This window comes from Hydractinia symbiolongicarpus, chromosome 12 (genome assembly GCF_029227915.1).
Source record: "Hydractinia symbiolongicarpus strain clone_291-10 chromosome 12, HSymV2.1, whole genome shotgun sequence".
Taxonomy (NCBI): Eukaryota; Metazoa; Cnidaria; class Hydrozoa; order Anthoathecata; family Hydractiniidae; genus Hydractinia; species Hydractinia symbiolongicarpus.
In genome coordinates this window covers 18,847,726-18,873,561 of record NC_079886.1, presented here as the reverse complement: position 1 = coordinate 18,873,561, position 25,836 = coordinate 18,847,726, and the positions used below count along the sequence as shown (strand labels likewise).

At 34.5% G+C, this 25,836-nt stretch overlaps 5 protein-coding genes across 5 annotated transcripts; 2 read left to right on the top strand and 3 right to left on the bottom strand.

Moving 5' to 3' along the window:
* Positions 1–232: 232 nt before the first annotated feature.
* LOC130622719 (band 4.1-like protein 5) lies at positions 233–8,617 on the top strand. Its single transcript, XM_057438216.1, has 20 exons — positions 233–453; positions 1,060–1,164; positions 1,388–1,430; positions 2,105–2,183; positions 2,259–2,303; positions 2,491–2,543; positions 2,798–2,871; positions 3,836–3,882; positions 4,070–4,157; positions 4,403–4,491; positions 4,628–4,697; positions 4,795–4,886; positions 5,024–5,098; positions 5,313–5,381; positions 5,695–5,732; positions 5,814–5,943; positions 6,155–6,372; positions 6,694–7,018; positions 7,650–7,677; positions 7,835–8,617. The coding sequence occupies exons 1-20, from the start codon at positions 307–309 to the stop codon at positions 7,901–7,903; spliced, it is 1,884 nt and encodes a 627-aa protein (XP_057294199.1). The 5' UTR covers positions 233–306; the 3' UTR covers positions 7,904–8,617.
* Positions 8,618–10,173: 1,556 nt separating this feature from the next.
* Positions 10,174–23,048, top strand: LOC130622722 (serine hydroxymethyltransferase, mitochondrial-like). Its single transcript, XM_057438218.1, has 17 exons — positions 10,174–10,329; positions 12,170–12,325; positions 12,981–13,060; positions 13,133–13,248; positions 14,505–14,589; positions 14,660–14,741; positions 19,201–19,323; positions 19,462–19,530; positions 19,710–19,780; positions 19,917–19,972; positions 20,066–20,172; positions 20,366–20,465; positions 20,569–20,612; positions 20,987–21,098; positions 21,523–21,630; positions 22,018–22,173; positions 22,310–23,048. Exons 1-16 carry the CDS (start codon positions 10,279–10,281, stop codon positions 22,143–22,145), a joined length of 1,488 nt encoding a protein of 495 aa, XP_057294201.1. The 5' UTR covers positions 10,174–10,278; the 3' UTR covers positions 22,146–22,173; positions 22,310–23,048.
* On the bottom strand, positions 15,189–16,778 carry LOC130622720 (uncharacterized). Its single transcript, XM_057438217.1, has one exon. The coding sequence runs from the start codon at positions 16,776–16,778 to the stop codon at positions 15,261–15,263; it is 1,518 nt and encodes a 505-aa protein (XP_057294200.1). The 3' UTR covers positions 15,189–15,260.
* On the bottom strand, positions 17,143–18,720 carry LOC130622723 (uncharacterized). The gene has a single exon (XM_057438219.1). The coding sequence runs from the start codon at positions 18,578–18,580 to the stop codon at positions 17,159–17,161; it is 1,422 nt and encodes a 473-aa protein (XP_057294202.1). The 5' UTR covers positions 18,581–18,720; the 3' UTR covers positions 17,143–17,158.
* On the bottom strand, positions 23,033–25,804 carry LOC130622724 (protein canopy 4-like). Its single transcript, XM_057438220.1, has 6 exons — positions 25,469–25,804; positions 24,742–24,832; positions 24,219–24,313; positions 23,824–23,948; positions 23,517–23,631; positions 23,033–23,234 (listed from the first exon to the last, which is right to left on the bottom strand). The coding sequence occupies exons 1-6, from the start codon at positions 25,734–25,736 to the stop codon at positions 23,161–23,163; spliced, it is 768 nt and encodes a 255-aa protein (XP_057294203.1). The 5' UTR covers positions 25,737–25,804; the 3' UTR covers positions 23,033–23,160.
* Between the last annotated feature and the right edge of the window lie 32 nt (positions 25,805–25,836).

Genomic DNA, 25,836 nt, shown 5'->3' with positions numbered 1-25,836 from the left:
ATAAAATATTTATAACAAGTTTTTGTGTTTTATGTTTTATTTCGCGAGATTTTGGGGGTTTTTTCGTGTCAGAGAAAAAAAAATTGCTATGAATCTATAATTTAATTTTGATAATGTGTTTTACAATATTTTTTCAAGCGATATTAGTATATATTCTTCCTGATTATGTGTTCATAGTGTCCGTATGAAAATTTTTTCCACAAAACTGGTATTCCATCTATGTACATTCATCTTCAGATTCCAATTGTATTTAAACAGGTCCTGTTTCAAATACTTCCTACACAATCATTCATGTGAAAATCCAAAATGGTATTTGATGGATTACGAAGAACCTTACGAACAACATTTCGAAGGAAAACCAAATCTCACACACCACAACCTGTAGATGTAAAGAATAAATTACCATGCAAGGTGATGTTGCTCGATGGTACAGATATATCAGTTAATTTAAAGGTATGAAGTTCTTGTCTTTCACTTGATTGAGTTAAATTGCTTATGATAATAAAATGATGTAAAAAAATTTTCTAACAAACTTTGTAAAGTATTTTTTCCGCCGAGAGTAAAGTGACAATGTTCATTTTGTTAAGAAATTCAATATTTTTGAAGATAATTTCCTTTCTAAAACATATATATTGCTTACAAGTTATAACCATCTACAAGATCATCATGTCGCAAAAAATAGAACCGCGTATCAGATACAGTATACTGTTCTTTATATGGACACATGTTAGTTGAGAAACTAACTAAAAATCGTTAAGTTTTCTGTGAAATGAATGTTATGGCGGAAAAATAGATTTATAATATCAGAATTAACATTGAAATGTAAATCTTTTGTGCTAATTCGAGTACCAGTGAAATTCATTACACTCTATTCAGGAGTTACCAGTGCAAATCAGCACACTATATCTATGAATATTTAATGCATGAATTTTCTTTGTATTATACTGTGAACTAAAAGTAACAATAACTACCTATTAAGTGTAACATAGCTTTTGTTGTTGTGTATTGTCCATGTCTTCTTGTCCAGCATGTCATGAACGAATCTACTTTTTTCTTTAGAAAGGTGCCTTAGGAAGTGAGCTTCTTCGAAGAGTTCTGATGCATTTGGATTTGGTGGAGAAAGATTACTTTGCGTTACAGTTCATGGATACTAAACAAGTTCCAGTAAGATTTCCTCTTTCTCTAAAGCGACTTTAATTTTACCAGAAGATATATCGTAAACAGGAAACAGAATTGTGTTACTTTTTTAACTATACCAGTATGAAAAAGAACTTATAGTTGAAAAATATCCATTACTAAACGTAAATCAGTATTTTGTAAAATGTTACAGACATTACTTCAGAACTAAATATCCTGATATTTTGATTAATATTTTGGTTATTTTTAGCATTGGCTTGATCCAATGAAAAAGATAAAACGACAAGTTGTCAGTAAGTTATTTCTCTTTTGTTAACAAGTTTTACAGTCACCAACATATCAATTCAAAGGACTTCTTCTTCAGTGTGCAGTATTGACTGGTAAACATTAGATGGACAGCCTTATCAATGGCAATTATTTTGTTCAAATTCGTTAAGGATGTGTAGACCATTTTTGAATTCATATTGTGCTTAATATAAAAATAAAGAATTCGTAATCACAAAAAATTTGGTAAAAAATTATGTAGTAACCAATTTTATAAAAATATGTCACTGTTTTGGAAGATATCACTGTCATCCAAAACAATGCATGCTGGACTGACTGGCAGTGCTTTAAAAACACAAAAAAACCATAAAATTCGAATAGGCCTAGTCGACGTAAAATTGTCATTCTGTGCGCACCAGTCTGTTTGTATTTCAACAATCGCGTCACACCTTTGTACCAACATCCGATAATCTTCCGATGTTACTAGGTTCGGCCACTTTGAAAAAATACGATAGCCTACAAAAATTTTTCCGTGACAAAAAACGCCAAAGTGTTTGTAGAAGTTTGCAACCAGTAACAATGGTATGGACACAGTGGAAATGTTTTACTAGCTTGTCAATAGCTACAGTTTAATTATTATCAAATATTAAAACTTTGTTAGTTTACAAGTACGCACGAAAATCTTTATTTTTTTCTATTTTAGTTGGACCCCCATACACACTACATTTTCGAGTGAAATTTTATGCACCAAATCCTCAAACACTACACGAAGAACTTACTAGGTATGTGGTCTGTTTAAATTTGTATGTTTTTAGAACTGCTGCGAAGTGAAAACGTATGGATAATTTTATGTCTAGGTACCAATTTTTTCTACAAATAAAGCAAGATATATTGCGGGGAAGGTATCTTACTTTTTTTTTTTCTCATTGTTTGTTTACTTGTTTTTCAGAATTTCATTTGAATACTGTACTTCCTCTTATTAGCTTCTCGCACAACGAAAGGCGTTTTTAGAGGAAGGTTTTGGTAGGATAGGTAGGATAGGTGTTAACTAGATAAAATATGTTATTCTGTATTTCTTGTTTATTGTAGATTTCGTCCAACTTCAAAACAATCCATTGAATTAGGTGGTCTGGCCATTCAATGTGAGTCGTGATAATAGATGACGACTAACAACTGTTTTCTCAAAAAATTATGTTTGGGGGGAAATTTAGCCACTGTTTCCTTGTATTGAGAGAGCAAGATAAATTAACCATTTGGTTAATTTGGCATGTTTTCTCTAATTTTAAAATTATTTGACTATCGCATTTGCTGCGCTTTTTTCTTTTCCTCTATTTTAAATTAAATCACCTTTGCTATTTATTTGGTTCTAATTTTCGCAAACTTGATTATATTTCAGCGGAACTGGGAGATTACGATAACACCTTGCATATCGGAAATTATGTGTCAGAGTTTAAACTATTCCCAGATCAGGTAAACTTGAATTTGATAGATCCCTTCAATGATCAAAGAAGTTTAACTCATTCGCTACGGCTCGTATTTGTGGGTAATATAGTTTTCAATAGCTGTAACTCCCAATGACGCCCGAGATTCTCTAGATTAAATTGATGAAAGCAATTAAATTTGCATATTTTGGAAAAGAGCTTTTGAGTGAATACAAACATGAACTAATTTCGAACATCTCAGGCTCGAAATACAGTCGCCTAATGTGAAATCGTTAAACCTTAAAAATAGTTTATGAGTTATTCGGACTTGTTAAAATAGTATCTCATCGTGTTAGCTTGTAGCACCTATTTCACCATTCCTTAGTATGCTTTTCAGCATCTGACAGTGTAATGTTAGCATCTGTATTATTAGCACATGTTAGTATCAATTTTAGCATCTAAGATTATCCATATTAGTATCTGTTAGTATTAATTTTAGCATCTGATAACATTCATTTTAGCATCTGAGAGCATCCATGTTACCACCTTAGAGTATCAATTTTAGCATCTGATATCATCCATTGTAGCATCTGAGAGTATCCTATAAAGCATCTGATAGTAACCATGTTAACATCTGGAAGTATACATATTAGCATCTGATAGCATCAATTTTAGCATCTGAGAGTACCCATTTTAACATCTGATAACATTAATTTTAGCATCTGAGAGCATTCATGTTACCATCTGATAGCATCTATTTTGGAGTAACCATTTTAGCATCTGATAGTACCCATTTTAACATCTGATAACATCAATTTTAGCATCTGAGATATTCATGTTACCATCTGATAGCATCTATTTTGGAGTAACCATTTTAGCATCTGATAGTATCCACATTAGCATCTGATAGTATCCATATTAGTATCTGAGAGTATCCATATTAGTATCTGAGAGTATCCATATTAGTATTTGAGAGTATCTATGTTAGTACCTATTTGTAATTACTTATTTAGAATGAAGACTTAGATCGTAGTATTGAAAGAAAACATCGTACTTTATGGTAAGTGTTTTAATAATGATAATTTTGACAAAGGAAAACATGTACCTAACATGTACCTGTACCTAACCTATGTCAGGTAATAATTCGGAAATGTTTTGAACGTCATTTCGTCTATATTTCTGTGTTTTCTCAAAGTACCCATTCAATAATATGCGAGTTAATGATTAAAACCATTTTTCATTTTCAGTGGAAAAAATCCTGCAGAATGCGAGAAGGAATATCTCGCGATCGCTTGCAGACTCAGGTATTATGGAATGGACAGGCATGCTGTTAAAGTAAGTCAAGTGAACTTACTGGCTCATACTTCATCAGTCAGTGTCTCTTTTTATATTTCTTTCTTTTAAATTTAATTTGATTTTATCTCTTGGACATTAGTTTACAATTTGTAACATCCTTAATTAAATTTCTGCCAGAAGATTGCGAACCTTTCGAAAAAAACTAAGTCTATGTTTTCAAATCCTTAACTGGTCTCCATTCATTAGTTTACGCTGTACGTAGTTAGAATATCTTCTTCACACAGGGTTCAGATAATAGAGACTACAAGATATGTTTAACTCCACAAGCTATCGTGATCATGGAAGGTGATATGGAGAAAGGATCCTATTTTTGGTATGTTTGTGTTGTTTTTTGTACTTGTTGGTGTTGTTGTTTATTCTATCGTTAGTTCCTCTCCTCTTCTCTCCTTTTCTCTTTTTTTCTTGGCTGTTTTATTTTTAGTTGCAGTTTTTTTATTCTATTTTTTTAGGAAAAGCATTGCAGATATAAAATTTCAACAATCCGAATTTTTGTTAGATATCATTGCCAATGAAATTAATGTGAGTTTAAGATGATATATTACTCCATTTTGTCACAGCCGAATGTTCATGTTACAGATTTTTTATGAAAGCGAAAAGTGTTTATTGATATTTATAGCATGAAAAACATGAACTGCGTTATGTGTTACCAACTCCTCGAGCAAGTAAACATCTGTGGAAATGTGCAATCGAGTACCACACGTTCTTCAGGTAAGTTGGCAAAATTCTCTTCTCCACTCCTTCAAAAGAATGACAAAATTAAACAGATTATTAGATTTTAAATTTCTAATGTTTCATATGGCAATGTATATGACACTGTTAAAAACAATTTGTTTTGTGTCATTTAGATTACTTGCTACTTCAGAAGCACCAAAAAAGAAAACATTTGCACCACTAAGACGCAGTTCAACATTCACATACAGGTGGGTTTACTCGTTCGTTCGTTCGTTTGTTTGTTCGTTTGTTCGTTACTTCCCTCGTTCGTTCGTTCGTTCGTTACTTCGCTCGTTCGTTCGTTCGTTCGCTTGCTCGTTCGTTCGTTCGTTCGTTCGTTCGTTCGTTCGTTCGCTACTTCGCTTGTTCGCTACTTCGTTGCTTCTATAAATGCTGTTCATGTAATATTGTCATATCTTACAGAGGGCGAACGTTATCGCAAGTCAAAAAAGAAGATGCTGTTAATACGAGACGAACATTGCTTTTCAAAAGGTAAATATTTTTGTTCTGCAAAAAACTAATTCCCGATTTTCTTCATACAAACAGCAGTGTTTCAGCTCCAGTGATGTTTTGCACTGTGAAAACTCTTTCTGAAGCAATCTTTTATAAAACACAGTACTAGATACCACCATTTTAACTATTTCTGTCCGGGAAAGTCGTGCATTTTGGAAAAAAGTATTTCACAAGTTTCACTGCGTCCCTAGATATAGAGATATAGTTTCTTCAAAATTGTAACCAAGATTACCAACCCTGTGGCAATCTGGGAGTGAAAGGGTTAATGCATTCTTCACATCGTTTGTTTTAGAACAAGAAGTGAAAGAATAACTCAGAGGTCAACTATTGGTTAGTAACATTTGCATACATTTTTCCTCGTTAAAAAGCAGTTTTTGTATGCTAAAGTTTTTTCTTTTTCTTAATTTAAAGGTTACATTCGATATGGTGCGATTGTTTGGGCACGAGCGATTAACGGCGATTATTACAAAGGAGAGGTTACAGCACTGAAAGATAAAGTTCATATCAAATTTGAAAATGGCGATACTATAATTCACGATCGGTAAGCAAAGATTTTATTAAATTCTGACAAAACCAAAATCAATATTTTCTAAGTATATTCCACGCACGCACACTCATTCTTAATAATCCAAATGAATTTAACAAATCAGATACTTTAATTATCACAAAATGTTTTGTTATATGCATGGACGATACTATTCAGTAACGACTTCAATAACAGCCTTTCACTTAGCGACCTTCGTCTACTTTAGGACTGATGAAACAGCCTTAGTGTATGATATGGATCCAAAACTGGAAGAACTCGACGTAGGAACGCGTGTCATTGCTCATTGGTCCGGATTATCTGCTCTCCTCCCTGGCCGCATAACAAAAATTGATGGAAAAAAATATTACGTGCATTATGACGATGGAGATCAGGGAACCAATCGAATTGAACAAATGCGAGTATTAAAGCCGCAGTTGTTCTACGGTACGAGTTGCAGCTTTTAATTTTAGCTTATATTCGTTGACATTAGAAAAGATTTACCAAAAGATTGTGTGTTACAGAGGGCTCAATATATTAAACATAAATTGTTATTTCGCGAAAACATTATTTAACATATATTGTTATTTCGCGAAAACATTATTTCCGCCTAAAAGCTGTGGTTATGACCCATTGGCGGGAAATGACTTAACGGCCTTATGCCCCTCCAAGATGTGATTTAATTAAGTATTAGGTATAAGATTAGACTCTCGGTTTGGATGAAATAAAACAGAAAAATTTTGATAACAATAAATTTGCTCATTATAGGTGCAAACGTGTGGAGATCAAAATCTAATCGCTATTCCATGACAACGACTGCGTTAATTGGGTCCACAACCACCGCCAGTGTCACGTCTGACGATCTGCGTAAAACCTCCACCTGTATAGACGTTAACCGCGCAAACAGAACAGAATCTAATGTATCTGTTGACGATGTCTTTTCAAAACGAAATTCGCCTGCTTCTTCTCCTCATAATAAGAAGTCAAGAAAACCTCTTGCTTCAAACTCTCCGCTTGTACATCAGTCAAGTGTTGAACAAATGAATCTACCAAGAACACAAAGCGTTCCTGTGAAAGCTGGGACCAATAAAAGGTAGTATTAGTCCAATCTTATATTTTTACTTTTCTGTCATTGTCATTATATCCTGAAGAGTACGATATACTCTCAGTCAACATTTCCTTATTTTAAAAAACCTTTTTTGGCACCTTGCTGCTTATTTCCCTAACATTCTTTCTCGAAGAAACTTCCTTGCCCCTTGCGAGTTCGTAATTAAAGAAGTATTATTTATTTATTTTCAGCATGCTCAATTTTATTTTTTATTTTTATTTTTTTTCTCTATATTAATAATAACAGTATTCTGGAACCTCTTTGTTAGGATTATTTGCTTCTTGACGACACTGCGCTTTTTGATCGTTCTTTTCGCCACCACGGTAAAAGGTGCTGGGGTCGAGCTTGAGTATTCTGCTTAAAATGGTAGCCAGGTCGCTACCCTTGACTAAGTGTATGCGGGTAAAACTCTGATGAGAAGATTGTGTAGCGTGGGCCGTTGATTTTAGCCACGAGTTAGCGACCAGTCGTTATAGTAGACCTCTTCACAGCTAAAAAAAATTAAAAAAAAATGGTAGAAGTAGTAGCTTACCATAGGGTATTGTTTAAGATCGTCTGATCCTCTTTCCCAAACAGAATCTAATGTGTTTATTTATTCATATTGATTATTTTATAGACCTTCGACAACTTCTGTGCAAACCAAAGTGAGTACTATATTTGTCTCATCTTTCTTCACATTTCCAAGTCATTTACTTTTCTTTATATTGCGTAAAGTGTTGACATTAGTGTTTACACGACTCCATGACAACAGAGCAAATAAAAAGAGCGCCATTGTGTATTTTATTAACATTCAAATTTCAGCCGTCACCGAAGCTGCTCACTCGAAATGAAAAAAGTAAAACTGGAAGTGTACAAATAACAGAACTATGAAATTTGGATATTCAGTTGGGAAATATTTTTCAAAATTTATTTAAAGTTCGACTGCTGCTGCAAGCGTGTTTACTTTCGTACATCTTTGATTTCAAGTAAAATATCATTTTGCGGTACTAATTTTTAGTAACGACAAGCTTAGGAGAACGTGACATTTGTAGACCATTTTTGTTATTTTGTCATGCATAATGCTAGCCTAGTAAACTAAGCATTTTTCGAGAATATCAAAATTCAGTTTCTTTCGTACGAAAGCTTAGACGCAAACAATGCCTCATTGCAAATCTCCCAACCAAATTCATCAATTGACACAAAATCTCTCTGAGAAAACCTCGACTTAGAATCAACCAATAAGAATATGGTCAGCCTGGTCACATTTTACCCTCTTAAATAGTAGTTTTCCAGAAATTTCTTCTTTTCAGAATATATTTTGTTTGTTGTCTGTTTAGTTTCGTGAAAAAATAAAATAAAATGTGACCTGTCTTGCGCATCTTAAACTTTTTGCGTGTAAACATATCCTAAGCATCTCTGAGGAGTATTGTCCTGTTAAAATTTATCTTGCGCCTGAACTAACAACAAGTTTGACCATTTAGTCAATATTTTTAACAAAGAAATTTGACCTCAAACCCTTTTTATGTACGTGAAGTGAAATCCTTATGACTGTAAATTTAGAATTTATTACTTTTTAATGAGTAAATATGACTTATTTAAAATTAATTTTACTCGTTTTATTTTTTAACTACACTATCCGTATTTGCATCACTACCTTAATCTCTATATTAATAATAGCCGTATTCTGTCCGCAAGAAAAACATCACTCTGCGAAAACACGAAATACGATATATAAAGAACGGGCGAACCCGTGAATTTATCCACGGGCTAACGACTAGTCTATATAAAGGACGGGCGGTAAACGATGACTTTCTATAATAATATCCATGTTTTTTCTCTCGGATAAAAGCAGCTCGTGCTACATACGCACAAAATCTTAAGGCTACAAATAACAAATATGAGGCATTTTTCTCGATTTCCGTGCATTTTCGACGGCCTAATAACTGGTTTATTATATTACTATGAACTCTCTCTATCTTAAACTCACAAGAGCAAGGTAAATTTGCTTAAGATGGAGATAGTGCAAGGCAAAGACAGGGTATGAGAGAAAATCCGGCAAGTGATCAAAACATTTATCCGACATGAAGAGCGCTTAAGATAAAAAGAGTCCAGTAGAACATAATTATTTTTTGTTTTTCGTGCGTATTATGCAAAATCTAAAAGAAGATGAAAATACTTGGGAAGGATATGCAATTTACGTGATGGTGAAATCTTTTTAAAAGACTAAAGAATCTTTGCAGTGTGTTTACGTTTTGTGACAGCCAACGTGATACTACACTGCTCTGGATCTATACTTTTCGAGCTGTTTTCCATTCACAGACTATCTGGATATACAAGTGTGAATAGACTACGTAGGGAAATAACTCGTTGTAACCTGTAACACATTTTCGCCGCACTGTTTGTTGTCGACCTAGTTTCATTAACAACTCTAAATTGCAGAACTTTCACTAAGGTTCACAATGCAAAAGTTGATTTTTGATCAACCTCAAACCCAGCGCTGTAGGTTTTTGATATAAAGATGAAACGGTTTCATTCTAAGACGGTTTGACATTTTGAATTATTACCCCACTGTTGAGTATTTTCGAATGTTTATGTTTATTCGAGTTCTCGGAAAATTTGATTGGTATTTTTTCACGTGACCAGTCTATGTTAATACAATACAAACTGTTTTGTCTATCTATACCGAGAAATATTACCCGAGGTCAAAAGTGTATAGACCGAGCTTGCTGTCTGTCTGTCACTCGCATGGACCTCACTGCGTTCGGTCCATGATGTCATGACCTCGGTCTATATTTTCCTGTATAGTCCGGCTAAACGGTTAATAAGCCATTATTACTACCCGATAATTTGTGTTCTTCTTCAACTTACCAGTACTGAATGCATTTTTCTAATACGGCTGAGTCAAACAAAATATAAAGATGCCTTGGGGGCAGGAGAAAATGCTAAATGTGATTGGCGCGGTCAGTAAGTTCGTGTATTAAAACAGTAAAATTTTTACATTGCCCCATCACTATCCCAACTTTGCGATATATTGGCTGGCTGGGGCCCCGCCCCCAACTTTAGCGCCCACGGCATACACCCGCGCGTGTCTTGTTGTTTACAGGCCTCCACCGCTGAGGTTTTGTAAAAAGAAAGAAAGAGACATGACATATATGGATGGATGGATGATGTTGCAGATCAGATAAAGCAGATTTGTGTGTAATTGTCTCTGATATTTATCTTTTTATTAATTCCACATATTTTTCCTATAGTTAACTAACACAAAAATGGCTGCTTTGCTTAAACAATACAGTAGATTAAGTAGCACTCTTTTGAAGGTATTTATTTGGTTATTTTTATCATTATTGATTGTTTTTATATTTTTTATTTCCTGAATCAAGTTTCTTTTTCACTGTAGCTAGTATGCAAAATAATAATTTAATTGCATTAAGTGTTCTCTACAAACAGTTTAGTCCATGCAACCCCTTCGGATTTCCTGAAATTCCAATGCTAACCCTTCCATTCAATTTGGGTATATATAGCGTGTGGCTATATTTTTCTACTTGATATTTCCAATCAAGGGACTTTGACTTAATTTTTTTTATATATGTATATGAGTAAGAATTTGTAAATGGTTCTTAACATTACTGCAAAAGAATTTAATTGCTTTATGTTCATCATAACAACTCATTCATTGGAAAAAAACTAGAAAAAGCGTCAACAACATTTTTGCGGTCATTAGTGTAAAGTACAAAGGCAGTTTAGCCTTTGTACTTAATTTAGGTTGGTACTCTGCAATTGCCGACCCAAATGCCATACAAGGATAAGTTAGTAAATACAACTATTAAACATAGCTCTATCACAAACTTTATTGTAATAATAACCTAGAATGATGAATAAACATTTTCCAAAAAGTTTTGTTATTTATTAGTTATTTTTGGCACAGAGAGATGGTGGTGGCTAGTTTGTATCAGTCAAATGGTGGTCCATAAAATGTTTTATAACTTTTATATTCTAAATTTATTACTACTTCTGATTTATGATGCAATAATTATGAGCATACATTATTAAATTATAACCAATCGTTTATTTAAGAGGACTAAAAAAAAAAATTTTGATTTTATTTTGCTTGAATTATTATGAGGAAAGAATGTAAGTATAATTTGTAACAAAGTGTATCACACTCACAGGCACTTTCAATCTCACCTAATTGTTTCAAGAACAAGCAACAATCTCTATCCATTCCACCAGGAAGCAAACACAACTGGCATGAAACTGTCATGCTCGATATTGTGGTGCCGTAGATTAGTGGTTATAGCTCTCGTACTCTGTGCGGGAGACCGGGGTTCGATTCCTCTTGACGGTGATTCAACATGGGCTAGTGAATGTTACCATAGCCCCGGGTTAACCCAAGCCATGTGAGGGAAATTGGGAAGATGGCACACTGTGTGGGCCGTTGGATGTTGCCGGGAGTTGTCTAGTAGAGCGCGGGCTCTAATTGGGTCTGCGTAGCTCAAAATGAGAATTAAATACTCTAGGACTCTCCATCTACGCCATGCCCCCCCCCCCCCCCTGCAAATAATAGACAGGGTATATCCCTCGATATTTGTGAGGCTAGCCATGTAAAATATGCACATCTATCTATTCACCACATGTTCGTTGTACTGGCACTTCTTTTCTTTCTCATTGATTTCACAAGATTTATAAAATTTGTTGGTTTCAGTATCAAGTGGAGGGTTGGGTTAAACACTCTTATATAAAAAATAGCAACCAGCACACCCTCTAGCCTCTAGCACTCTGGCTTTTTCCCTTTGATTGGCAGTGACTTTTTTTAAATGTTCTTCTGATAAAGGTGAAAGTCTGGGTTAAAGGTAGGATGTTTTCATCCTTGTTTGAGTGTTGATTACCAATGTATATACCAATGTAATACAAGAAAAAATATGTAACTGTAAAAGCCTTTCTCAATTTCGGATAAATTAGACACGTGAAGAAAATATAGGTTATATTTTAACAACCTGCAGTAAAAACCATAAGGATGCCCTGCAAAACCAGACAGAGATTTTACGCCTTAAACAGGTTTAGAAGACAGGATTTGCCCAATTAAGAACAGCAATGTCTAAGCTGACTCATTTTACTCTTGTGAATTAATTTTGATTTTACAATCTTGGAATTTTTTAGAATGTGCACTCAAAACGTTGTTTGTCAGTAAGTCGACATGTTTCACAGGCATGGACAGGAAACGAATCTCTTAAAGACGATGACCCAGAAATGTATAACTTAATAAGAAGGGAAAAACGACGTCAAGTTGAAGGATTGGAATTGATAGCATCAGAGGTATATATGTTTAATAAAAACCCTTTCTTTTTTAGTACGTGTTTATTACCATACTTCACATTCCAAATTCTCATGTTTTCTGCAAAGAGAAGGGATATGTTGTTAAAACGAGCCATACAGTTATGTCCAGGTAACTCTAACACTGGATAACTCAAACTTTCATAATCTGGGTCCCTTAAACTTTATCGCTTTAACGCAATCTATAATATCATTTTTGACAAAATTCGACTTAACAGGAGCTTTGTTTAACTCAAATATTCTTCAAGTCGAAACATTTTCCTTGGTCCCCTGGAGTTTTGAGTTACCAGGAGTTAACTGTATGTTTAAAGCATGATTTGAATCAAATTTACTAATATAAATTTACTAATATAAATTTACTAAAATAAATTTGCTTACAGTTAGAATTTTTTTCAATTTTTGTTGTATATGTTTTTTATGGTGGAAATGAGGAACACTTTTAGGCTTTTTTTTTACTGTAGCTATACTTATATATAGAGATTTCAATGTAATCGCTGTCCTGAATATGTATAAAGTTGAATATATTAAAAGTAATTATTATATTCACAATGTGTCATATTGCAAAAACTTGATTTGGTTTTAGCATGCGATTAAACAGATACCAGTTTTAGATAGTATTTTAAAATATATGTTTTAGAATTTTTGCAGCAGAGCAGCCATAGAAGCAATGGGAAGTTGTTTAAATAACAAATATTCAGAAGGATACCCCGGTGCAAGGTATTGTTATTTTCTTGTTGCTATGTTACTCTGCTCTTGCTGGAAGGTTTTTCATTCTTTATGTTATTCTAGATATTATGGTGGAAATGAAGTGATCGATGAAATTGAAGAGCTGGTCCAGAAAAGAGCTCTAGAAGCTTTCCGGTTAAATCCAGATGATTGGGGTGTAAATGTGCAAGTGTACTCTGGTAAGTATATTTTATGTCAAAAAACCGGTCTTTTAACTGTACGACCGTGTGTCGATCCCTGGAAAGATTTAAAAAGTTTTTGTTTAATTCATTTTTGTTTTCTTTTTTTATAATGCAAATTTCAGAGAAGTACCCTTTTTTCCCATGTGTGGGCACTATTTAGGCACTAAAGGCTTATTGTATTTATAGTATAAAGTTGCGGAAATAGTGCCTGTAGGTAAACGAGTTATTGCGTTTCTTTTCGTCCAGCAACCCGTTTGTTCAAAAAAACAAATTATCAACGTTTGGAAATTGTAAAAATTAGCGCGCCTTAACGTTATGCAATTAAAGTAAAAGTATTTTTACTCAAAATGGAATGAAACAGAACGGAAGAAAAACGATAGGTGTAGACTGCCGAAACAACGAGAATGATCGGCTTGCCAAAACGGCCGTCATCAGGAGCAGGTACCGTTTCTTCCCTGTTTAGGGTTAGGGTTAATGCAAATTTCAGAGAAATATCTGAGTAAATCAAAATCCAAATCGATTTCAGTTTGTTTTATGATTATCTGCGTATGTATGTAAATGCTGTGTAATGAAAAGCAGTTTTGTGTATCCGAGTACCCGTTTTTCCCATGTGTGGGCACTATTTAGGCACTAAGGGCTTATTGTAAAATTTTCCTTTTAATAATGAACACCTATTACTAGACGAGGTGCTGTTTACGCAAGCTTTTACGAGCAGAGGTGTGCTATGACATATGACACGGCAACACACACACACACACACACAAAATTACTGATGTGTGTTCTTGATGAATGTAAAAATTTATTTTGACTAATGCACCGCGATGTCAGAAATTTTTACAGGAAGAAAATTGTGTGATTTGAAAAAACCACGAAAGTTTTGCATTTTATCGGAATTAATTTTCACCTTTTTTAAAAAATTATATTTTAACAAAATAGAGTTAGAAATTTTCCCTAATTTTTTTTAGTACTACTACCTTTTACTCTTTTAAGTGATGTCATGATCGGGTAAAAAAAGATGAAGAATATTGCGAAATTTATTTTCCTGGTTAAAACTTTCAATTTTCACGCAATAAAATTTCGCGGTGTAAATGTTTTGCGTAGTTTATTATTGCGGTATGCAAAAAAACTTGATATTTCGTGGAATCTAATTGTGTGATTTTTTTAAAAAAAAAAACGAAACCGCGAAATTTTTTTTCTGCGAAAACTTCTGACAATAAAAATGGGTTGCGCTTAAAAATTTATTTACTTTATAGGAGTTCCAGCGAATTTTTCTGTGTACACTGGCTTATTAAATGTCCATGACAGAATCATGGGATTAGATCTGCCGCATGGAGGACAGTAAGATAGAATCTATACTCCAGTCTTTATTTTATATTTCTTCCATGCGATCACACTGCCGTTTTTTTAGTTTATCGCATGGTTTTATGACAGACACCAAAAGAGTTTCAGCAACTTCGAAGTATTTCGAATCGATGCCATACAGACTAGACGTAAGAAAGAAAACGATTTTTTTGTGAACTGGGAAATAATTTTTATCGCCTGGGTATCCCGAAAAAGCATTTAAGATTTAAAATTTATTATGATTAAAAATCATTTATTAATGTTATTGTACCTTATTCGTGCTAATTTTCTCGCAGTGAAAAGCTTATAACCGCGCGCATTAATTTTCGCGCAATAACAATAGGAACGTCCTTCCCGCGTATTTAGTTTTGCGCAGGTTCAAATTACCCCACAATTAGCAAGGAAAAAATAGTAAAAATTAGAATAACAACTCTTTTCAATGATCAGTTTGCTTCTTAAAAAAATATTCTCGTGCGTATTAATTTTTGGACAAAACATTTTGCGTGTAATTTCTGTGCTAAATTTCGAGTACTAACAAACTTTTTCGCGAGACTGCGCGAAAATTAACACGCGCCAAAACTGTTAAGAATAAGATATATAGCTAGAATTTCAAAAGTGCTGTAGGAAAAATATAGTAAATGATGAAAAACAACCAATGTTACACATTTTCATAAGACAGCGATTCCACAGAATGCAAATCCATTTTTCATAGACAGCACATTCAAAGTATGATTACCAGCGTTGACATTCGTTGTGATTAAATCCACTTTGGATCCCATTGTATATTTGTCACTGTTTATAAGAACAGGTGTATCTTGATCCAACCATACTTGTCCGTTGCCTGTCCCCGCATGTGTTATAGCAACTAAACGTGCGTAGGGAGCAGGTAATTGGATTGCGACTTGTAATAACTGTTCTGCGAGATATGTTTGCATTCCTCCTAGTTTGTCAGTCCGTATTTTGAATTTTTTAAATATGTTTAATTTGAAATCATCGTGTCTTATGATATTTACTGCCAGCGTATTGTTTGGTTCGTAGTCGTTATATCGGAAATATGTGAAGCATAATGGTTTATTGAATGTGGTCTCATGGTAGAGTGGTTTTGGCAATGTTATATCACCTTGTATAAATGTCTGTTGCTGGAATAATGCTAGAGAAGGAACGTTTAAAGCATGCGATTTCAACATGCGGAGGAAGCTGTTCTTTAGATGGTTTATGATGAGAAATGCCATCTGAGCATGACCCAAGATGCTTGGATGCAGTTGGTCATAGGAGAACGTGTTCTTGGCAAGGAAAAGTTCAACTCTGTCTTTCATACTTTGACAAACAAAGTTGCGCCAACTAATCGACGCAATGTTGTAGTGTCTTGCCACCACGTCTCCACCTTCACCTTCTAAATTTTTGCACTTACCGTCCAAATAATCGTGACCGCGGAAGAAATGTATATACAGCAATGCCGGTTGTGAGATGCGATTCAAAACATTTCGTGTGAATTGTTCTAAAGGTTGCCCCGTGGGAAACGGTTTATCGTCGTATCGTCCTCTGTCGTTCGCTGACAGTTCCCATAAGATTAACTTAGGTTTTTCGTCTTCACGTAAATGTGTGTTCAAGCAATACGAAAAATAATCAGTCCCTACACCACCAATGGAAATGCTTCTAGAAGCCATCCTCGATCTGGTTAAAGGAGTGAATATTCTGTTCCACCAATTACGTATTGCATTAAAATACACTCTATAACCGTTCCCTTTTTCAGCGAACGGAGCTCCTTTGGTAATAGAGCCACCAATAGTGACCAGTCTGATTTTTTCTCCGTTCAATGCTTTTATGAGCAACCTCTTCAGGCGTTTCTCGTTTCCTAAATTTTTTAACGCTCTCTGGACACGTTCAGATGAGACACCCAGGTGTTCAGGCTTGTTAAATAAATCTTTATATGTCCAATATTTTGTAAAATCTGTATCAAGTTCTTCAATTAACTTTTTTATTTTGTCTTGATATTCTTGTGGACTATCAATAGTATTTTTAAGTGATGATTTGTGGATTAGTTCGCAATAAAAATAGGGTAGTGTAAATAAGAGGAGTATATAATTCTTCATAATAACTTCTTTGAACCACACAATACTAAATAATGGTGTCACTTTCACAGAGTTTTTTGCTACGCTTTGCGATTCTTCATCTTCTTTCCCCATAGGTGCATTTTATACTCCTGATATTAAAGGGCTGAAAACATTGCGTTCCCCTTTTCGTTTGTATCTACGTTCCTATCTTACGTCCTACATTAAGGAGGCCTGTGCAAACATAATTTTTGGCGACGTATAATTGCTCATTTTCTGCATGACGCTGAATTGGTAAAGTTGCTCATCTTCTGTATAATTTTTTGTTTTAATACACAAAACTACTAATAAAATCTGAATGCATGCCGGATCATTTTTTTTATTTTTGTATACATTGCGAATTTATTACGTAAACATTTTATTGGTTATTGTGTTATAAAACATTTTTAACTGATCTACGTTATTATACATGTAAAAGCGTCCGGATATTTTTGTGCACCTCTCATATTTTCCTATCATATCACAGCAATTCCACACAATGCAAACCCATTGTTCATCGACTTCACATTCAAAACATGCTTTCCTGTTTTCAAGTCTTTTCTAATCACCTGGAGCTTAGTCCCCATGGTGTAGTTATCTGTTTCTACCAATACTGGCGTAAAACGATCTAGCGATATTTGCGCCCCTCCTGTACCGCCATGTGTAATAATTGCAAGCTTTGAATAGTTTGTTGGTAGATCAAATGCAACTTGAAGTTCTTTCTGTGCCAGCTTGGTTTGCATTCCGCCTAATTTATCTTCCCGTATTTTAAATTGTTTAAAGATGTTAAATCGGTAGCCATCTTGTTTTTTATATTCTACTAATAAACTTTCCTTTGGTTCGTTCGAATTATATTTGAAGTAGGTAAAACAAAGTGGTTTTCCTGCTGATGTGTCTTGATACATGATATCAGGCAGGTCGATGTCATCCTCATTGACCACTCCTTGTTTTGATTTCCGCGTAATATCCAACGCACTCTGCTTAAGAAATTTTAAAAATGTTTTTTTCAAATGGTTTATGATCAAGTATGCCATCTGTGCGTGCCCTAATATACTAGGATGAAGTTTATCATCAGCGAATATACTTTTTTCAAGGAAGAGAGGTTCTTTAGCCACCATGCTGTCGCGAACGAAATTTCTCCAACTTAACGACGTGATATTGTAATGACTTGCGATCGTGTCGCCACCTTCGTCTTCGCAATTCTTGCATTGCCCTCCCATGTAGTCCTGACCTCGAAAGAAATGTATGTACATCAGCGTAGGCTTGGATACTCGCGTTAACACATTTCGTGTAAATTGTTCCAACGGTTGTCCTGGTGGAAAGGGCGCGCTGTCGTACCTCCCTCTGTCGTTAGCTGAAAGCTCCCATAGTATAAGTTTCGCTTTGTTGTCTTCTTCCAGGTGTGTATGAAGACAGTACGAAAAATAATCCGTTCCTACCCCACCAATTGCGATGCTGTCAGAAGACATGCTGGATTGTGTAACTGAACCAATCACTTTGTTCCACCAATCTTCGATTGCGTTAAAATACACCATGTTCCCCTTTCCTTCTTCAGAGAACGGCGCCCCTTTCGATATCGAGCCTCCTATTATAACTAGCTTCACTTCTTCTCCTTGTAAAGCTCTTAATAGTAAGTTATTTAGGCGCTGTTCGTTTCCCACATTAGAGAGCGCTTTTTCCACGCGTTCTTCTGTCACGCCAAGTTGATCAGGTGTGCTGTAAAGATCTTGGTACATCCAGGTATGGGTAAAATCGTCTTCTAATGCTTCAATAAGTTTTTTGATGTTTCGTTCGTCTGTTTCGATTTTAAATCTTCTTCGAATGTTAATGATTGGCCACGTTGCTAGCACGTGCGTGAAAACAATAAATAATAATGGAAATAAGGAAGAACTCTTCATTTTCTACCCTTGCTTTTTGTTTTCTTCGCAAAATCTCGATGTAATTTCTGCGCGAAACAAAAATAATAATGTATATCTTGCTGTGAACTTTTACAAATTCTGTATAAAACTCATTTTGAGCATGATAACCTTGGTACATTTTTAGCAAAATTTAGTTTTTAACCTTGTTTTCTAATCAATTCGGACAGCTGTGTTATGAATTTTTTAAAGCTAAATTCTTTTCTTCAATTTCATTGCCTCATAATGTTAAATGGAACAGGTGATCCAATGACTGCGTATTAGGACTTTACTCATGTGTTTTTACTTTAAAGCTGGATTTCCACACAAAAAAAACGTATCGTATCGTATCGTAACGCAACGTATTATTTTGGTTTTCAATGATTGGTTTAAAAGATAACTATTCTTAACATTCTTTTGTTTGTTTGATTTTGTGATAAGCCTAATACGAAAAAAAGTTAAATTAAATCCAACTTACCGACCAAAAAGATTAAGCTTGCCCAATTACATCAACTTGTTTTCGTACGATACGCGTGTCATTTTGTAAGCGGAAATCCGAATTGCACAATTGCTAACAAATGTTACGTCGAGCTACCGACAGGTCACCTGATATTTGTTTTTAGGAAGACACCGGGCTGATAAATTACGACCAGTTAGAGTCGCTAGCTTCATTATATCGTCCGAAAATAATTATTGCTGGCACAAGCGCATACTCAAGATTAATTGACTATAAAAGATTTAAAGAGGTTTGAAATTACTTTTTTTGGCTGTTGAATAGCTGTCACATAGTTTTGTTGTGAAAATTATCGTGTTGATAACTACTTGACTTCCAAGATGCGGCTTTTTCTCATATTCACTGTTTTTGTTTCACCTTCTTTTCGTAGATATGCTCAAGGTCGAACGCCTACCTGCTGGCTGACATGGCTCATATTAGTGGTCTTGTTGCTGCAGGGGTGAGTAACAAAGATAAGTGAGGGGTAAGGGGGGTGGGTTGTTGCCGTATATGCGGTAAAATCTTTGACGTTATGATGCCAACTACTATCGTCATTACTACTGTTAGCTATATGATGTGTTTTCTGTCGCCATAGCAACTGTCGTTAATGTAGTCTTCTCATTGATGTTTTTTTTGCAGGTCGTTCCTAGTCCTTTCGATCATGCTGACGTAGTCACTACAACTACACATAAAAGCTTACGTGGTGTTCGGTATGTTATTTGGTGTACACAGAACACGAAAGGAGTCGGCAAACAGCGAAATTTAAAACCTGCTAAACTTCATAATGGCGTCTGTAACTACACATCTTGATTTTATTTTTTTTTCAAATACTTTCGTACTTTTTAGGCATTCATTGATATTTTATCGGAAAGGGGTTCGTTCTGTTAATAAAAAGGGAAAAGGTAAGTGAGTGAATGTAAACTTAAAAATACCATGGAAATAATAGAAGTGAAAATTCTACAATTAAAAGGACATTCTTTTCTACATCTTTTAAGAAATAATGTACGACTTGGATAAGCGGATAAACGAAGCTGTGTTTCCTGGCCTACAGGGTGGCCCACACAACCATTCCATGGCGGGTGTTGGGGTGGCACTTAAACAGGTTCGTCCACTTCGTCATTCAGTATAACGTACGACATCAAGATGACGTGGATTGTAGATTGTACATCACCCGTACAACATACGGCCAAGATGACGACATCGATTGTACGTCATTCTTTGTAACGCACGATTGTAAAATAACAACGTCGATCATATTGCTTCCTGAGTGATATTGAGCTATTCTTTTTTTGAAGGCCACTACTTCACAGTTCCGGGAGTATCAGTTACAGACAATGAAAAATGCTAAAACCATGGCAACCGAACTAACTACTAGAGGCTACGATATCGTGTCTGGTAAGTTTTATTCTCTTAGAAACTTTAAAGTTGCGATTCATTCTCTTTTGAAAGGGTTTGTTATTATTAATGTTTTGATTTTTTTGTTTTGTTTTGGTTTCAGGAGGGACAGACACTCATCTTGTGTTGGTTGATTTGAGACCAAAAGTGAGTATTTGAATACCTTCACACCTTCTGCGTCTGCCAGGTCTTAAAAAAATTTTTCATTTTGCCTTCAACAATGTTTTATACATCATTCAACACATTTTGCATCGGTAAATATCCATCTTTGAGAAAAATCGTAAAAAAAATTGAAATTTTCTGTGTAGTTCTGTCACTTTTTGCCTCATAGTTACTTACTTTTACATTTTTCTTTATTGTACTTTGGTGTCTGTGTGCGTATAACGCATCAAAATCATTGCACGTTTAAAAAACTAAAATAAAATAAAAAGCTGCAGCTTGAATTGGTAAAACAGCTTTGAGTATGTTATCATGTGAACATTCATTCAGTAACCTGTACTACAATCTCTATTTTTGTTCAGGGAATTGACGGAGCACGTGTTGAGCACGTGTTAGATATGGCCTACATCACAGCAAATAAAAACACAGTCCCTGGTGATAAGAGCGCGATGAAGCCGAGCGGCTTACGGTTAGGTACGTATGTGTGACTGTTAATCTTGTCGTTGTTAACTTATACTAGAAAATATGTTGCTCAAATCTTCTTAACCTAATTTTCCTTCGGTAATTTTGTATAGCCCCGAGAAGGTACAGTCCAACCTCAGTCAAACTCTTATAAAGTTCAAAACTTTAAAATACAATTAATCCTAAACTGATAATCAAATGATATTTTTATTTCTCTGTCTTATTTTATTGTTGCTGATAGATTTAAATATGCCATTTTTTCCCTAAATATTTCTATTCGCGAGGATACAAGTGCCACTATTGGGGGGGGGGCCTCTGGGAGGGAATTTTTTTGACTCAAAGTAACCCGCCAATAATGAGAAAAGCAATCCTGAAGCGCACTCTGTAAGTCGCCAAAACAAAAATTTTGTTAGCTTCTTATTTTTTTTCAATGTAGGTGCACCTGCTATGACGTCACGAAACTTCAAAGAAGAAGAGTTCAAAAAAGTAATTAAAATGCTGGACAAAGGTGTTGAGATTGCATTAGACGTCCAAGATAAGTCAAGTAAGTCATCATAAAGAATTGGACACTGGATACATGTTTTGTTTGTTTCTTTTTTTCATCAACAAGCGAGTTGGTAGCTAAGGGCCAAGGCTGAGATTTGGGTAAAAAATTTGGGAAGCTAAGCAATAGATGCGTTGTAATCAAAAATGTAGCCTTCACTAATTACAAATTCATAAAGAGCAAAAATAACAAGTGTAAAGTTCATACCTTCATACCTTCTTCGCATCTCCTAAAGCTGAAATCAAAATTTTCCCTATGCCAACTGAGGCTAAAATAAAAATTGGAATTGCTTCCAAGAAAAACAGAAACCGTCGGTTTCAATGCTGGTCAAAACTTTTTCAAAGGGTTTTAAATTTAACCTACTATTATGAATTTCTTCATGTTTAGAAACTTTAAAAGATTTCAAAGAGGTATCAGCTTCTAATTCTGAAATACAATCTAAAATAAAATCTCTTCGTGAAGAAGTAAACAAATTTGCTAGTCAGTATCCCATGCCTGGTTTGGACGAGTTGTAATGAGGCGTATACGAACGGAATACTGCAGGTAAGATATCTCAAGAAAAAAAACAGCATTCTTTTTTTTGTGTGTTTAAATTTCTCCTATGTGATGTCCCGGCATATTTGAGCCGAACATCAACTGATGTATAACTTGTGAGATTACTGTTTTCTCGCTATTTTAGATTAATCGGAAATTGGACGTATTAGAGGAAGTGATAAAAAAAGAAAAATTTATATCGAAATTTTCTTTTTTTGGTTTTTGAAAAATATTTACTCAAATTTACGATCCTGCTAATAATCTCTTGTGTTTGCTGAACTGTGTTTAATAAGGTCGGTGACCGTGTTGCTTGTTATTGTGGATGACTGTGTCACTGAGGCCTAAATGATGACTGTGTCGCCGGGACGAAATAATTACTGCGTCATAGGGGACTAAATTATACAAGTCTGCGTATTGTACTTCCAGCATTAGTGAATGTATATTCGCTTTAAAGCCAAATTGTTTTGTTTTGTTTCAATTTTTTTTGTGATTTTTGAGAATTTTTTATAAACTCGTAAAAAACATCGGAAATCATTGTTTCCATAGACCTAGAGATTGACTCATAAAAATATCTTCAGGTAAAAGTAGTAAAAGAAAAATATCAGATCATTGTATGACAGGGTATATCTGCAATGTATTACACCATATTCTTGATCGCAAAGTCATATCACTGTGACAAGTAATTTGCCAACTTTGGTGCAATATTAAAAAACAAGTGGAGCTTAGTACGCTAGCATTGGATTATGCGTTCCTAAATTTCTTGACTGCTTCCAGTTCTCACGAGTTTATTCAGTGAAAGATAATTTTTTTAAATCTATACATTATATATTCTTATAGTTTTTTTACAACTATATTTTATTAAATATATGTGAATATATTGATAATCAGTGTTTTTTCTTGACTTTTTCGTTTCAAATTTGTTTCTTATTGTGGTGTTTATTCGTGTGATGATCTAAATTCAGCGCATGCGCAGTAAGGATCGTTATTTCTTTATTGCTACAGTTCATCTTTTGTATTATTTTCTTTCGTCACTTGTTTCTCCTGATCAAGTTTTTTATGTGTCAAACATTCTAAAATAACAAAAATTTGCATGTGAAACCTGACTTTGCGTTTTGCCTGGTAACTAATAACGAAACTCTGGCGCGCAGCCACATATCAGAAAGCGAAAAAGAAGCCCTGGGGTCAACCAATATTGGCCTGTTCGGTGACGGAATTAAGTCCTTTCATCAGTGCGATATGAACAAATGTTGTTACGGTTGGTCGTGTTTTTTTTAATTATATTTTTTAATTCTTTCGTATTGTTCCGTATTTATTTAAATGTAAACAAAGATAATGATTGATGTCTAACTTACTTTGATTTTTATTTTTCAAGTAGATATGTTTGCAAAACCATTCAATTAAATCATGTTCTTGATGCTGAAACCAGAGTAATAACGTCCGTCTGAAATTTTTCGTCAGCCGTTTACACTAAAAAAAAACAAAATTATAATTTATACTTAATTTATGCATATAATTTATGCGCAGCGCCTCCCTCGGGTCATCCCGCGTTTTTTTATCGCTCGACATTCTCAATCTATGGAAGTATTGCCAATGGTCAAATCACATTAAGAACAGTTTGAATTAGCAATACAAAAGTTTAATTTATGATAATAGTTTTACCTTCTCTGTCAATCGTCGTATTTCACCAGTTGGATCGTCGATATCTTCTTCAGGAGTATTGTAAACCCATTTTTTAATTTTTGATCCTCTTTGTGCTTCGTTGTACACTTGACGCAGAAGAGAGGCTAAAAATTTGAATTAATCGTTAACCAGGATTAATTTTTTAAGCGGAGTTAATGCAGAAAGAAAAAAAATTTTTCGTACGTCTACCCTTGGGGGAAGGGCTACCAAATCATTACGAAAGGTGTAATAATCTTTTTTTTTAAATCTGTTCTCAAGATCCCCCTACAAGGTCTGAAATTAAGGAGCTAAAAAGTTTCACTGCGGAGACTATTCTAAACTTTTTTTGGCAAAAAATAAAAATTCGCCGAAATTAATGATATGTTTTTTCTTACGTCCTTTGGTGTAACGAAATTGTTCAAGTCTCGTCACTCTATAGCCTTTCATACCATTACAAACATGTTCAAAAGCTTCGTACGCAAAGTGTTCACTAAAATAAAAATAATGAGAAATTTAGGTAATCATATTCTTTCTTTGGGTATGTATGACCACTATCACACTTTCGACTTCTCTATTTCGTAACGGACGAAATGTTACCTGGTCACATGCAAGTTCGACAACATCCCGCGAGATGTATCGTAAAGCAATGAAAATGAAGCCCTGGCAAATTTTACGAATAATAATGGATTTTTTTTTTCTAATTCCAAAGAGTTTTCCACGCTGATTTTTAGATGCTTAAACTGAGAGTCTCTGTACAAAAAAGTCTTTTTATTCCTCAGTTGCATGAAGTAGGGTGCATAAAGTAATGGATGCAAAAGTTTCACTTTTTTTATAAAAACAAATAACTATGTGTTGAGACAAGCAGGTTGATAAATACAAAAGTTTGTCTTTTCTTTTCGTTATACACTGGATACATACTCGTAGCTATATACAGCAGTGTCCGAATCGTTCTTTACTACTCCATGTTCTTTGAGGTATGATATAAAGTCTTCTGCGAATAATCTACACACTAAAAAAAAAGAAATATTGATGTTGCTAAACTTTCCTTTCAAATCGTTCCCATAATAAGTGAGTTCAATTTTTTTGTAATCAAAACCTGCACGAAATTTGTTGTTCAACCTCGTCCCCAGATCTCTTCTGCAAGCAGATTGCAGGATAGCTCCGTACTACAATCCCGGATATACGTTATTGCAAATGAGGGCAAAAAAACTATCAAAAACTATGCAAAAAACTATGCAAACTCTTCCCCAGCGCCCTTTGTATTTTTTTTTTAAGTAAAAGGGGTTCAGATCTTTGGTTTTGGTTACATCCTAAATGATATTTTTCGCTGACGTTAGCGGATTTTGTTAAAAGTGCATCTAGGGAGTTTCAACGTTGATTACTTGGCCTACACACCTTAAAAGAAGTACAACTTTAGCAGCCCGTTTGGCTCCTTAAATAGCCAAAAAACGGCCTTTGGCAAGAAAAGTTATGTCTGGAATTGTAAGAGCTCCTATCAGCATATAGTTGTAAAAGAGTCCTGGCGACGAGTTGTTTGTTGCTAATATAATTTCTCCAATTTAAATTTTAAATTTTGAAAAATAAGAAAACAAAAAATAAAGCCATAACATTGGATAAAATGAGATCTGGGAAAGAGGCTGCCTACCGTGACAATATTTCGGCAATTTCTTTGAATAACGTAAACTTTCTTTTGACTCTAAGATATTTTCTAAATCAAAATTATTTGTTGGCTCAGATCTTTTGCGTTTTTCGTTTTTTTCCCTTTCTCTTTGTGCACTTTCGAAATCTTCCCGCAGCACCTTAATCCCATCTACTTCAATGTATTTTTCATCTATATTTGCTGACGTCAGTTGAAATATTTGACTGGTTATAAAACTAATACTTAGCAGCCTGATAATTTTACGACAATTCATTCTGTAAAGATATTCTCATAGGAAACTCTATAAGTGGTAATATTTTTTCTGTGAGTGATAACATAATCTAACATTTTTTGTCTGTCAATAATCGTGTTTT